The sequence below is a fragment of the Lichenostomus cassidix genome, unplaced genomic scaffold (genome assembly GCF_008360975.1).
Source record: "Lichenostomus cassidix isolate B80296 unplaced genomic scaffold, HeHo_3.0 HiC_scaffold_39, whole genome shotgun sequence".
Taxonomy (NCBI): domain Eukaryota; kingdom Metazoa; phylum Chordata; class Aves; order Passeriformes; family Meliphagidae; genus Lichenostomus; species Lichenostomus cassidix.
In genome coordinates this window covers 925,198-940,905 of record NW_028147446.1, presented here as the reverse complement: position 1 = coordinate 940,905, position 15,708 = coordinate 925,198, and the positions used below count along the sequence as shown (strand labels likewise).

At 46.1% G+C, this 15,708-nt stretch overlaps 1 protein-coding gene across 1 annotated transcript in view; it reads left to right on the top strand.

The window, feature by feature from the left end:
• LOC146422633 (procollagen galactosyltransferase 1-like) overlaps positions 1 to 15,708 on the top strand; it is a 33,942-nt gene that overhangs the window by 651 nt on the left and 17,583 nt on the right. Inside the window, exons 2-4 of the mRNA XM_085045771.1 lie at positions 4,974 to 5,175; positions 11,680 to 11,799; positions 14,252 to 14,328. Coding sequence (XP_084901897.1) covers positions 4,974 to 5,175; positions 11,680 to 11,799; positions 14,252 to 14,328 — 399 coding nt within the window. The remainder of the gene's footprint in view (positions 1 to 4,973; positions 5,176 to 11,679; positions 11,800 to 14,251; positions 14,329 to 15,708) is intronic.

Sequence of the window (15,708 nt, the reverse complement as noted above, 5' to 3'; positions counted from 1 at the left end):
GGCTGGGATGACTCCCCAGGTGAGCCTGGGAATTCGGGAATTTGGGAATTCGGGAATTTGGGAATTTTATCTGGGATGACTCCCCAGGTGAGCCTGGGAATTCGGGAATTTGGGAATTCGGGAATTTGGGAATTTTATCTGGGATGACTCCCCAGGTGAGCCTGGGGATTCGGGAATTTGGGAATTTTATCTGGGATGACTCCCCAGGTGAGCCTGGGGATTCGGGAATTTGGGAATTTTATCTGGGATGACTCCCCAGGTGAGCCTGGGGATTCGGGAATTCGGGAATTTGGGAATTCGGGAATTTTATCTGGGATGACTCCCCAGGTGAGCCTGGGGATTCGGGAATTTGGGAATTTGGGAATTCGGGAATTTTATCTGGGATGACTCCCCAGGTGAGCCTGGGAATTTGGGAATTTGGGAATTCGGGAATTTTATCTGGGGTCAGCCTCAGGTGAGCCTTGGGAATTCGGGAATTTGGGAATTTTATCTGGGATGACTCCCCAGGTGAGCCTTGGGAATTCAGGAATTCGGGAATTTGGGAATTTTATTTGGGATCAGCCTCAGGTGAGGGGTTGGGAATTTGGGAATTTTATCTGGGATGACTCCCCAGGTGAGCCTGGGAATTCGGGAATTCGGGAATTTTATCTGGGATTAGCCTCAGGTGAGTCTGGGAATTTGGGAATTTTATCTGGGATTAGCCCTAGGTGAGGGATTGGGAATTTGGGAATTTTATCTGGGATGACTCCTCAGGTGAGCCTTCATTGGGGAATTTGGGAATTCGGGAATTTGGGAATTTTATCTGGGATCAGCACTCAGGTGAGCCTTGGGAATTCGGGGAATTCGGGAATTCCCTGTTCCAGCCATTCCTGGTGGAATTCCTGCATTTCCAGGACTATTCTGAGTGGTATTCCCACATTCTCAGGGCTATTCCCAATGGGCATTCCCAGGATTTTTCCCACATCATTCCCAGGGCTATTCCCGAGGCTATTCCCACCATCATTCCTGCATTCCCAGGATTATTCCTCCCATTTTTCCCACATTCCCAGTGCCATTCCCAGTGCCATTCCCAGGGTCATTCCCACATTCCCACCATCATTCCCGTAATTCCCACATTCCCAGGGCAATTCCCAAGGCTATTCCCACATTCCCACCATCATCGCCAGGGCTATTCCCACCCTCATTCCCAGACTTTCCCCCCACAATTCCCAGAATTTTCCCCAATTCCCAGCCATCCCATTCCCACCATCATTCCCACATTTTTCCCACCCTCATTCCCAGGACTTTTCCCCACAATTCCCACCCTCATTCCCACATTTCTCCCACAATTCCCACCCTCATTCCCAGAATTTTCCCCACAATTCCCAGGGCTGTTCCCATATTTTTCCCACCCTCATTCCCACAATTTTCCCCACAATTCCCAGGGCTGTTCCCATATTTTTCCCACCCTCATTCCCACAATTTTCCCCACCATCCCCAGCGCTATTCTCATATTTTCCCCCCCTCATTCCCAAATTTCCCAATTCCCAGGGCTATTCCCACCATCATTCCCACCCTCATTCCCATCTTTTCCCACCTCATTCCTAGAATTTCCCTCACAATTCCCAGGATTTTTCCCACCCTCATTCCCACATTTCTCCCCCAATTCCCACCCTCATTCCCGTCATTCCCACCCTCATTCCCATATTTTTCCCACCCTCATTCCCAAATTTTCCCACCACAATCCCCAATGCTATTCCCACCCTCATTCCCAGAATTTTTCCCCACAATTCCCACCTTCATCCCCAGATTTTCCCCTACATTTCCCAGGGTTTTTCCCACCTTCATTCCCAGATTTTGCCCCCAATTCCCAGGGCTATTCTCAGGATTTTTTTCCACCCTCATTCCCAAAATTTTTCCCCACAATTCCCACCCTCATTCCCACATTTCTCCCACAGTTCCCAGCCTCATTCCCAGAACTTTTCCCACATTTTTCCCACTATCATTCCCACATTTCCCCCCCCACTTCCCAGGATTTTTCCCCCCCTCATTCCCAGAATTCCCCAATTCCCAGTGCCATTCCCACCTTCATTCCCAAATTTCCCCACTTCCTGGATTTTTCCCACCTTCATTCCCAAATTTCCCCCCACCCCAGTGCCATTCCCACCCCATTCCCAGACTTTCCCCCCACAATTCCCAGAATTTTCCCCAATTCCCAGCCATCCCATTCCCACCATCATTCCCACATTTTTCCCACCCTCATTCCCAGGACTTTTCCCCACAATTCCCACCCTCATTCCCAGAATTCCCCAATTCCCAGGGATATTCCCAGTGCTATTCCCACCCTCATTCCCAGAATCTTTTCCCCTAATTCCCATATTTTTCCTAAATTTCATTCCTACATTTTCCCCCCCCCACCCCAAATTTCCCAATTCCCATACATTTTCCTCCAATTCCCAAATTTCCCACCCTGCAAATTTCCCCCAATTCCTGCAAATTTCCCCCACCCCACCCTCCCCAAATTTCAATTCTACATTTTCCCCCACCCCACATTTCCCACCCCAAATTTCCCCACCCCACATTTCCACCCCAAATTTCCCCCACTCCCACCCCAATTTCCCAAATTTCCCACCCCACCCCACCCCAATTCCCAAATTTCCCCTCCACCCCAAATTTCCCCCCACTCCCACCCCACCCCACCCCCCACCCCAAATTTCCACTCCCAAATTTCCCTCCACTCCAAATTTCCACCCCAAATTTCCCCCACCCCACCCCCCCCACCCCACCCCCCACCCCACTTCCCCCACCCCACCCCCCACCCCAAATTTCCCCCACCCCAAATTTCCCCCCCAATTCCCAAATTTCCCCCCCACCCCCACATTTTCCCTCCACCCCACATTCCCCCCCCACCCCAAATTCTTCAATTTCAAATTTCCCCCAATTCCCAAATTTCCAATTCCCAAATTTCCCAATTCCCCCCCCCCACCCCTAATTCCCAAATTTCCAATTCCCACCCCCACCCCAAATTTCCCCACCCCAAATTTCCCACCCCAATTCCCACATTTCCACTTCCCAAATTTCCAATTCCCCCATTTTTTCCCCCAATTCCCAAATTTCATTTTCCCTCCACCCCAAATCCCCACCCCACCCTCCCCCACCCCAAATTTCCACCCCACCCCTCATTCCCAAATTTCCCCAATTCTACATTTTCCCCCTAAATTCCCACATTTCCCCCACCCCAAATTTCCACCCCACATTTCCCCACCCTGGCCCCCCACCCCACCCCCCACTCCCACCCCACCCTGGCTCCCACCCCAATTCCCAAATTTCCTCCAATTCCCAAATTTCCCCACCCTGGGGCCCCCCACCCCAAATTTCCCCCACCCCAAATTTCAATTCCCAAATCTCCTCCACCCCAAATTTCCCCACCCCAAATTTCCCCCACTCCAAATTTCCCCAATTCCCAAATTTCCCCACTCCTACCCCACCTCACCACCTCAAATTTAATTCCCACCTACCCCAAATTTCCCACCTCACACATTTTCCCCTCCACCTCACATTTCCACCCTGGGCCCCTTTCCCCACCCCCGGGCCCCCCCCACCCTGGGCCCCCCACCCTGCCCCCCAATTCCCCACTCCCACCCCAATTCCTAAATTTCAATTCTACCCCAATTCCCACCCCCCACCCCAAATTTCCCCACCCCAATTCCCACATTTCCACTTGGGCCTCCCACCTCACATTTTCCCCCACCTCCCAAATTTCCCCAATTCCCAAATTTCCACCCCACCCCAATTCCCAAATTTCCCCACCCCACATATTTCCACCCCAAATTTCCCCACCCTGCCATTTCCCACCTCAAATTTCCCCAATTCCTAGCCTCCCCCAATTCCCACTTCACCTCAAACCCCACCTGGGCCACCAAATTTCACCCCTGCCCCCCCACCAAATTTCACCTCACCCTATTCCTAGTCTCCTCAATTCTCTACCTCTCTCAATTTCGGGCCTCTACTCCTACCTTCACCTCACATTTTCCCCCCAATTCTGCGCCTTCCCCAATTCTAAATTTCACCTCACATTTTCCCTACCTCACATTTCCCTCATTCCTTACCTCCTCTCTGACCCTCACCCTGGCCTCTCAAATTTCCCCACCCTGGGGCCTCACCCCAATTCCCACATTTCCCTACCTCACATTTTCCCCCAATTTCAAATACCTCCCCCAATTTCACATTTCCCCCAATTCCCACTTCCCCCAATTTCACATTTCACCTCTAAGCCTACCTCAAATTTCCCAATTCCTAATACCTCTACTCCTACCCCACCAGCCTTCCCTACCACATTTTCCCCACCTCAAATCCTCCACTTCTGGGCCACCTACCCCCCACCTCATACCTTCACCTGGCCTCAACACTTCACTACCCCACCTACATTTTCCACCTCACATTTTCCCCCTACCTCAGTTCACTCAAATTTCCCCTACCTACATTTTCCCCACCACTTCCCCCACCTACCTCCCCTACCATTTCTACCCTGGGCCTCTCACTCCTGCCTACCTGCAGCCTACTCACATTTTCCCCACTTAAATTTCAATTCTGTTTGCTCTCACCCCAATTCTTACTTCTCTACCAATTTCCCTACCTCTTGGCATTTTCCCTCCAATTCCCTGGGGCCCCCACCACACCCTACCCTGGGGCCTACCTCAAATTCTCCCCAATTCTCAACACTCACCTCTACCCCAAATTTCCACCCTGGCCTCTGGGGACTTCTCTACCTCACCTCACCCCAATTCCTGGCCCTCCTACCCCACCCCTACCCCCAATTCCCACCCCAATTCCTGCCTCCACCCCAAATTTCCCACCCCAATTCCCGGGGCCTTCCCCACCTCACCCTCCCCACCTCACATTTCCCCACCTCTGGGGGCCCCTTACATATTTCTCTACCCTGGGCTTCCTACCCCTACATATTTCTACCCTCTACCTCTAAATTTCCTGCTCAGGGGCTACCGCGCACGCCGCCACTGCCGGTGTGCGTGCTGCGGGATGCTGCGGGCTGCTTCGCGGTTCCCATGGTGCACTCGGCGCTCCTGCTGGACCTGCGGCGCGACAAGTCCCGCGAGTTGGCGTTCCACCCGCCGCCCCCGGAATATTCCGGAGCCTTCGACGACATCATCGTGTTCGCCGCCGCCTGCCGGCGTGCCGGTATGGGGAGTGGGGTTTGGGATTGGTGGGATTTGGGGTTTTTGGGATTTGGGGTTGTTGGGATTTGGGGTTGTTGGGATTTGGGATTGTTGGGATTTGGGATTGGGATTGGATTGGGATTTGAGGTTGTTGGGATTTGGGATTGTTGGGATTTGGGATTGGGATTGGATTGGGATTTGGGATTGTTGGGATTTGGGATTGTTGGGATTTGGGATTGTTGGGATTTGGGATTGGGATTGGATTGGGATTTGGGATTGTTGGGATTTGGGGTTGGATTTGGATTGGGTTGGGTTGAGTTGGGATTGGGTTGAGTTGAGGTTTGGGGTTGTTGGCATTTGGGGTTGTTGGGATTGTTGGGATTTGGGATTTGGGGTTGTTGGGATTATTGGGATTTGGGGTTGTTGGGATTTGGGATTGTTGGGATTTGGGATTGTTGGGATTTGGGATTGTTGGGATTTGGGATTGTTGGGTTTGTTGGGATTTGGGGTTGTTGGGATTTGGGGTTGTTGGAATTATTGGGATTTAGGATTGTTGGGATTGTTGGGATTTGGGGTTGTTGGGATTGTTGGGATTGTTGGGATTTGGGATTGTTGGGATTGTTGGGATTGGGATTGTTGGGATTTTTGGGATTCAGGATTGTTGGGGTTGTTGGGATTTGGGATTGTTGGGATTGTTGGGATTTGGGATTGTTGGGATTTGGGATTGGGATTGGATTGGGATTTGAGGTTGTTGGGATTGGGATTGTTGGGGTTGTTGGGATTTGGGGTTGTTGGGATTGTTGGGATTGTTGGGATTGTTGGGATTGGGATTGTTGGGATTGTTGGGATTTTTGGGATTCAGGATTGTTGGGGTTGTTGGGATTTGGGGTTGTTGGGATTGGGATTGTTGGGTTGAGTTGGGTTGGGTTGAGTTGGGAACGGGGATTGTTGGGTTGAGTTGGGATTTGGATTGTTGGGATTTGGGTTTGTTGGGATTTGGGGTTGTTGGGGTTTGGGATGGTTGGGGTTTGGGATTTGGGGTTGTTGGGATTATTGGGATTTGGGGTTGTTGGGATTGTTGGGATTTGGGGTTGTTGGGATTTTTGGGATTCAGGATTGTTGGGGTTGTTGGGATTTGGGGTTGTTGGGATTTGGGATTGTTGGGATTTGGGATTGGGATTGGATTGGGATTTGAGGTTGTTGGGATTGGGATTCTTGGGGTTGTTGGGATTTGGGGTTGTTGGGATTGTTGGGATTGTTGGGATTGTTGGGATTGGGATTGTTGGGGTTGTTGGGATTTGGGGTTGTTGGGATTGTTGGGATTGTTGGGATTTGGGGTTGTTGGGGTTGTTGGGATTTGGGATTGTTGGGATTGTTGGGATTTGGGATTGTTGGGGTTGTTGGGATTTGGGGTTGTTAGGATTGTTGGGATTTGGGATTGTTGGGATTGTTGGGGTTGTTGGGATTTGGGATTGTTGGGATTTGGGATTGGGATTGGATTGGGATTTGAGGTTGTTGGGATTGGGATTGTTGGGGTTGTTGGGATTTGGGGTTGTTGGGGTTGTTGGGATTTGGGATTGTTGGGATTGTTGGGATTTGAGATTGTTGGGGTTGTTGGGATTTGGGATTGTTGGGGTTGTTGGGATTTGGGATTGTTGGGGTTGTTGGGATTTGGGGTTGTTGGGATTGTTGGGATTGTTGGGATTGGGATTCTTGGGGTTGTTGGGATTTGGGGTTGTTGGGATTGTTGGGATTGTTGGGATTGTTGGGATTGGGATTGTTGGGATTGTTGGGATTGGGATTGTTAGGATTTTTGGGATTCAAGATTGTTGGGATTGTTGGGATTTGGGATTGTTGGGATTTGGGATTGTTGGGATTTGGGGTTGTTGGGATTTGGGATTGGGATTGTTGGGATTTGAGGTTGTTGGGATTTGGGGTTGTTGGGATTGTTGGGATTGTTGGGATTGTTGGGATTGGGATTCTTGGGGTTGTTGGGATTTGGGGTTGTTGGAATTATTGGGATTTAGGATTGTTGGGATTGGTGGGATTTGGGGTTTTTGGGATTTGGGGTTGTTGGGATTCGGGATTGTTGGGATTTGGGATTGGGATTGGATTGGGATTTGAGGTTGTTGGGATTGGGATTGTTGGGGTTGTTGGGATTTGGGGTTGTTGGGATTGTTGGGATTTGGGATTGTTGGGATTGTTGGGATTGGGATTGTTGGGATTTGGGATTTGGGGTTGTTGGGATTTGGGATTGTTGGGATTGTTGGGATTGGGATTGTTGGGATTTGGGATTGTTGGGATTGTTGGGATTGGGATTGTTGGGATTTTTGGGATTCAGGATTGTTGGGGTTGTTGGGATTTGGGGTTGTTGGGATTGGGATTGTTGGGTTGAGTTGGGATTTGGATTGTTGGGATTTGGGTTTGTTGGGATTTGGGATTGGGATTGGATTGGGATTTGAGGTTGTTGGGATTGGGATTGTTGGGATTGTTGGGATTGGGATTGTTGGGATTGTTGGGATTTGAGGTTGTTGGGATTGGGATTCTTGGGGTTGTTGGGATTTGGGATTGTTGGGATTGTTGGGATTGGGATTGTTAGGATTTTTGGGATTCAAGATTGTTGGGGTTGTTGGGATTTGGGGTTGTTGGGATTTGGGGTTGTTGGGATTTGGGGTTGTTGGGTTGAGTTGGGAATTGGGATTGTTGGGATTTGGGATTGTTGAGGTTGGGATTTGGGGTTGTTGGGTTGAGTTGGGATTTGGGGTTGTTGGGATTGTTGGGATTTGGGATTTGGGGTTGTTGGGATTATTGGGATTTGGGGTTGTTGGGATTTGGGATTGTTGGGATTTGGGATTGTTGGCATTGTTGGGGTTTGGGATTTGGGATTTGGGGTTGTTGGGATTGTTGGGATTTGGGATTGTTGGGATTTGGGATTGGGATTGTTGGGTTGAGTTGGGATTGGGATTGTTGGGATTTGGGTTTGTTGGGATTGGGTTGAGTTAAATTGGAATTTGGGGTTGTTGGGTTGGGATTGCTGGGATTTGGGATGGAGTTGGGTTGAGTTGGGATTGTTGGGATTTGGGATTGTTGGGATTTGGGGTCTTCAACGACATCATCGTCTTCGCCGCCGCCTGCCGGCATGCTGGTATGGGGATTGGGGTTTGGGATTGTAGGGATTTGGGGTTTTTGGGATTTGGGGTTGTTGGGATTTGGGATTGGGATTTGAGGTTGTTGGGATTGGGATTCTTGGGGTTGTTGGGATTTGGGGTTGTTGGGATTGTTGGGATTGGGATTGTTAGGATTTTTGGGATTCAAGATTGTTGGGATTGTTGGGATTTGGGGTTGTTGGGATTGGGATTGTTGGGTTGAGTTGGGTTGGGTTGAGTTGGGAACGGGGATTGTTGGGTTGAGTTGGGATTTGGATTGTTGGGATTTGGGTTTGTTGGGATTTGGGGTTGTTGGGGTTTGGGATTGTTGGGGTTTGGGATTTGGGGTTGTTGGGATTATTGGGATTTGGGGTTGTTGGGATTTGGGATTGTTGGGATTTGGGGTTGTTGGGATTTGGGGTTGTTGGGATTTGGGATTGTTGGGATTTGGGATTGTTGGGATTTGGGATTGTTGGGTTGAGTTGGGATTTGGATTGTTGGGATGGAGTTGGGTTTGTTGGGATTGGGTTGAGTTAAATTGGAATTTGGGGTTGTTGGAATTTGGGGTTGTTGGGTTGGGTTGAGTTGGGATTTGGGATGGAGTTGGGTTGAGTTGGGATTGTTGGGATTTGGGGTTTTTGGGATTTCAGGTTGTTGTGATTTGGGGTTGTTGGGATTTGAGATTGTTGGGATTGTTGGAATTCAGGATTGTTGGGATTGTTGGGAGTTGGGATTGTTGGGAGTTGGGATTGTTGGGATTTGGGATTATTGGGATTTGGGGTCTTCGACAACATCATCGTCTTCGCCGCCGCCTGCTGGCATGCTGGTGGGGAGATGGGGGTTGGGATTGGTGGGATTTGGGATTGTTGGGATTGTTGGGATTGGGATTGTTAGGATTTTTGGGATTCAAGATTGTTGGGATTGTTGGGATTTGGGGTTGTTGGGATTTGGGGTTGTTGGGATTTGGGGTTGTTGGGATTTGGGATTGTTGGGATTGTTGGGGTTTGGGATTTGGGATTTGGGGTTGTTGGGATTGTTGGGATTTGGGATTGTTGGGATTTGGGATTGGGATTGTTGGGTTGAGTTGGGTTGGGTTGAGTTGGGATTATTGGGATTGTTGGGTTGAGTTGGGATTGGGATTGTTGGGATTTGGGGTTGTTGGGATTGGGTTGAGTTAAATTGGAATTCGGGGTTGTTGGAATTTGGGGTTGTTGGGTTGGGTTGAGTTGGGATTTGGGGTTGTTGGGATTTGGGATTGTTGGGATTTGGGATTGTTGGGATTTGGGGTTGTTGGGATTGTTGGGATTTGGGGTTGTTAGGATTGGATTGAGTGGGAATTGTTGGGATTTGGGATTGGGATGGAGTTGGGTTGAGTTTGGGTTGGAATTTGGGAGTTGGGGTTGGGATTGGTTTGGGATTTGGGGTTGTTGGAATTTGGGATTGTTGGGATTTGGGATTGTTGGATTGAGTTGGGTTGGGTTGAGTTGGGATTTGGGATTTTTGGGATTTGGGGTTGGAATTGGATTGGGTTGGATTGAGTTGGGATTTGGGGTTTGGGGTTGGAATTGGGTTGGATTGAGTTAAATTGGGATTTGGGATTGTTGGGATTGTTGGGATTTGGGATTGTTGGCATTGGGTTGATTCCCAATTCCATCATCCCCATTCCCAAAGTTCCCAAAATTCCCATTTTTCCCATCATCCCCATTCCCAAAGTTCCCAATATTCCCATTTTCCCCTCCATTCCCAACCCCAAAATTCCCATTTTTCCCACTATCCCCATTCCCAAAATCCCAGAATTCCCACCATTCCCAAAATCCCCAAATTCCCATTTTTCCCTCATTCCAGGAGTTCAGCAGCAGTTCATTTCCAACCGGCAGCAGTTTGGGTTCATCCCTGTTCCATTCCCAAAATCCCAAAATTCCCATTTCCCCACCATTCCCATTCCCAAAGTTCCCAAAGTTCCCATTTTCCCTGCCATTCCCAATCCCAAAATTCCCATTTTCCCCATTTCCCCACCATTCCCAATCCCAACATTCCCAAAATCCCCAAAATTCCCATTTTCCCTGCCATTCCCAATCCCAAAGTTCCCATTTTTCCCATTTTCCCCAACATTCCCAACCCCAAAGTTCCCCAAATTCCCTTTTTTCCCACCATTCCCAATCCCAAAGTTCCCAAAATTCCCATTTTTCCCTCATTTTAGGGGTCCAGATGTTCCTTTCCAACCGGCAGCAGTTTGGGTTCCTCCCTGTTCCATTCCCAAAACCCCAAAATTCCCCAAATTCCCAATTTTTTCCCAATATTTCCCCAATTTTTTCCCAATTTTTCCCCAATTTTTCCCAATTTTTTCCAATATTTCCCCAATTTTTTTCCAATTTTTCCCCAATATTTCCCCAATTTTTCCCCAATATTTCCCCAATATTTCCCCAATATTTCCCCAATATTTTCCCAATTTTTTCCCAATATTTCCCCAATTTTTTCCCAATTTTTTCCCAATTTTTTTCCAATATTTCCCCAATTTTTTCCCAATTTTTTCCCAATATTTCCCCAATTTTTCCCCAATTTTTTCCCAATTTTTCCCCAATATTTCCCCAATATTTTCCCAATTTTTTCCCAATATTTCCCCAATTTTTTCCCAATTTTTTCCCAATTTTTTTCCAATATTTCCCCAATATTTCCCCAATTTTTTCCCAATATTTCCCCAATTTTTCCCCAATTTTTCCCCAATTTTTTCCCAATTTTTTCCCAACATTTCCCCAATATTTCCCCAATTTTTTCCCAATTTTTTCCCAATTTTTTTCCAATATTTCCCCAATTTTTTCCCAATTTTTTCCCAATATTTCCCCAATTTTTTCCCAATTTTTTCCCAATTTTTTCCCAATATTTTCCCAATTTTTCCCAACATTTTCCAAATTTTTTCCCAATTTTTTCCCAATTTTTCCCAATTTTTTTCCAATATTTCTCCAATTTTTTCCCAATTTTTTCCCAATTTTTTCCCAATTTTTTCCCAATTTTTTTCCAATATTTCTCCAATATTTCCCCAATATTTTTCCAATTTTTCCCCAATATTTCCCCAATTTTTTCCCAATATTTCCCCAATATTTTCCCAATTTTTTCCCAACATTTCCCCAATATTTTCCCAATTTTTTCCCAACATTTCCCCAATTTTTTCCCATTTTTTTCCCAATATTTCCCCAATATTTCCCCAATTTTTTCCCAATTTTTTCCCAATTTTTTCCCAATCTTTTCCCAATATTTCCCCAATATTTCCCCAATATTTCCCCAATATTTCCCCAATTTTTTCCCAGTTTTTCCCCGATATTTCCCCAACATTTCCCCAATTTTTTCCCAACATTTTCCCAATTTTTCCCAATTTTTCCCAGGGGTGCAGATGTTCCTTTCCAACCGGCAGCAGTTTGGCTTCCTCCCTGTTCCTCTTCCCTCCAGCAGCTCCCTGCAGGACGAGGCTGAGAACTTCCTGCACCTCCAGCTGGAGATCATGGGTCAGGCTGGGGAAATTTGGGAATTTTGGGGGATTTCCTGGGAATTTGGGGGATTTTATAGGGAATTTTGGGGGATTTATAGGGAATTTTGGGGGATTTTCTTGGGAATTTTGGGGATTTTGGGGGATTTTATAGGGAATTTTGGGGATTTTATTGGGAATTTTGGGGATTTTCTTGGGAATTTGGGGGATTTCTGGGGAATTTCCAGAGAATTTGGGGGATTTTAGGAATTTTGGGGGATTTTGTAGGAATTTGGGGGATTTTGGGGGGTTTATAGGGAATTTTGGGGAATTTGTAGGGAATTTCCAGAGGGTTTTGGGGAATTTGTAGGGAATTTTGGGATTTTTCAGAGAATTTTGGGGAATTTATAGGGAATTTCCAGGGAATTTTGGGGGATTTTATAGGGAATTTGGGGAATTTTATAGGGAATTTTGTGGCAATTTTGGGGAATTTCCAGGGAGTTTCCTGGGAATTTATAGGGAATTTTGGGGAATTTCCTGGGAATTTGGGGGATTTTATAGGGAATTTGGGGAATTTCCAGGGAATTTCCAGGGAATTTGGGGGATTTTATAGGGAATTTTGGGGATTTTATAGGGAATTTTGGGGAATTTCCAGAGGGTTTTGGGGAATTTCTGGGGAATTTATAGGGAATTTTGGGGGATTTTATAGGGAATTTTGGGGGATTTATCAGCAAATTTGGGGAATTTTGGGGGATTTATAGTGAATTTTGGGGAATTTCCAGAGGGTTTTGGGGAATTTCTGGGGAATTTATAGGGAATTTGGGGGATTTGTAGGGAATTTTAGGGGATTTTATAGGGAATTTTGGGGGATTTTGTAGGAAATTTTGGGGGATTTCTGGGGATTTTATAAGGAATTTGGGGAATTTTATAGGGAATTTTGTGGCAATTTTGGGGAGTTTCCTGGGAATTTATATGGAATTTGGGGAATTTCTGGGGAATTTCCAGAGAATTTGGGGAATTTTATAGGGAATTTGGGGGAATTTATACGGAATTTCCTGGGAATTTCCAGGGAATTTTGGGGGATTTTATGGGGAATTTGGGGGATTTATAGGGAATTTTGGGGGATTTCCTGGGAATTTGGGTGATTTTTGTGGAATTTCCTGGGAATTTGGGGGATTTCCACGGAATTTCCATTACATTTTGGGATTTTCAGGGATTTGGGGAATTTATAGGGAATTTTGGGGCATTTATAGGGAATTTTGGGGGATTTTATACGCAATTTGGGGGATTTTGGGGGATTTTATAGGGAATTTTGGGGGATTTTCTTGGGAATTTTGGGGATTTTCTTGGGAATTTGGGGGAATTTTATAGGGAATTTGGGGGAATTTCCAGGGAATTTCCAGAGAATTTGGGGGATTTTATAGGGAATTTTTGGGGATTTTATGGGGAATTTTAGGGGATTTTATAGGGAATTTCCAGGGAGTTTGGGGAATTTTTGGGGGATTTATAGGGAATTTTGGGAATTTCCAGGGAATTTTGGGAATTTCCAGGGAATTTTGGGGGATTTGGGGTGATTTTTGTGGAATTTTGGGGGATTGCCATGGAATTTTGCGTGATATTTATGGTAATTCCCTGGAATTTGGGGAATTCCTGGGAATTTTTGGGGAATTTGGGGTGATTTTTGTGGAATTTGGGTGATTTTTATGGGAATTTCCAGAGGGGTTGGGGAATTTCCAGGGAATTCTGGGGAATTTGGGGTGATCGCCATGGAATTTGGGTGATTTTTATGGGAATTTCCAGGGAATTTTGGGGAATTTCCAGGGAATTTGGGGGATTTTATAGGGAATTTAGGGAATTTCCTGGGAATTTAGGGGATTTTCTGGGAATTTGGGGGGATTTTAGAGGGAATTTTGGGGGATTTGGGGTGATTTTTATGGAATTTTGGGGGATTGCCATGGAATTTGGGGTGATTTTTATGGGAATTCCCTGGAATTTGGGGAATTTCCTGGGAATTTGGGAGATTTTATCGGGAATTTTGGGGAATTTGGGGTGATTTTTATGGAATTTGGGTGATTTTTTTTGGAATTTGGGGAATTTCCAGGGAATTTGGGGGATTTCCACGGAATTTCCATTACATTTTGGGATTTTCAGGGATTTGGGGAATTTCCTGGGAATTTCCTGGGAATTTTGGGGATTTCCAGGGAATTTCACGGAAATTTTGGGAATTTCCAGGGAATTTTTGGGGAATTTATAGGGAATCTGGGGGATTTGGGGGATTTCCAGGGATTTTTGGGAATTTCCCGAGGGTTTGGGGGAATTTCCAGGGAATTTCCAGGGAATTTGGGGTGATTTTTGTGGAATTTGTTGGATTTTCATGGAATTTGGGGTGATTTTTATGGAATATTTGGGGATTTCCATGGAATTTGGGATCAATTTCCATGGAATTCTTACGGAATTCCATGATTTTCATGGAATTTTTCTCTTTCCCACAGTGAAACTGCCTCCAGCTGAACCTTCTCCCCACGTTTGGGTTCCTCCCAAAATCCTGGATAAACTGGGATTCGATGAGGTGAGAAAATCCCAAAATTCCCACATTTCCAGCTCCCTGACTTCCCTCATTTTCCCTCATTTTTCTTGAATTTTGGGAATTTTTCCTCATTTTTCCCTGGATTTTGGGAGTTTTTCCCCATTTTTCCCTGGATTTTGGGTGTTTTTCCCTCATTTTTCCCTGGATTTTGGGAGTTTTTCCCTCATTTTCCCCTGGATTTTGGGAGACTTTCCCCATTTTTCCCTGGATTTTGGGAGATTTTCCCAATTTTTCCCTGGATTTTGGGAGTTTTTCCTTATTTTTCCCCTGGATTTTGGGAGTTTTTCCTTATTTTCCCCTGGATTTTGGGAATTTTCCCCATTTTTCCCTGGATTTTGGGAGTTTTTCCTTATTTTTCCCTGGATTTTGGGAGATTTTCCCAATTTTTCCCTGGATTTTGGGAGATTTTCCCAATTTTTCCCTGGATTTTGGGAGTTTTTCCCCATTTTTCCCTGGATTTTGGGAGTTTCTCCTCAATTTTCTCAGAATTTAGGGAATTTTTCCTCATTTTCCCCTTGGATTTCCCCCAAAATTCCCCATTTTTCCAGGATTTTTCCCATTTCCCCTGGATTTGGGACACAATTATCCTATTTTTCCCTGGATTTCCCCCAGAATTCCCAATTTTTCCTGAGATTTTCCCCAAATCTCCCCAGAATTCCTGATTTTTCCTGGGATTTTTCCCATTTCCCCCAAATTTCCCTATTTCTCCCCAAATCCCCCCAGAATTCCCCATTTTCCCTTGAATCTCCCCAGAATTCCCATTTTTTCTGGGATTTTTCCCAATTTTTCCAGGATTTTCCCCCAGATTTCCCCATTTCTCCCCCAGAATTCCCATTTTTCTGGGATTTTTCCTGATTTTCGGGGATTTTCCCCCAGAATTCCCATTTTTCCCAGGATTTTCCCCATTTTTCCCTGAATCCCCCCAGAATTTCCATTTTTTCCCAGGATTTCCCCCAGAATTCCCAATTTTCTCAGGATTTCCCCCACGATTTTCCCAATTTTTCCCATGATTTTCCCCAGAATTCCCATTTTTTCTGGGATTTTTCCCAATTTTTCCAGGGATTTTCCCCCAGATCTCCCCAGATCTCCCTAGAATTCCCATTTTTCTGGGATTTTTCCTGATTTTTCTCAGGATTTCCCCCATTTTTCCCTGGATTTTGGGCAGATTTCCCCCAGAATTCCCATTTTTCCCAGGATTTTCTCCCAGATTTCCCCATTTCTCCCCAAATCTCCCCAGAATTCCCATTTTCCCCAGGATTTTCTCCCAGAATTCCCATTTTTTCTGGGATTTTTCCCGATTTTTCCAGGGACTTCCCTGGCATTTTCCCCTTTTTCCCCCAAATCTCCCCAGAATTCCCATTT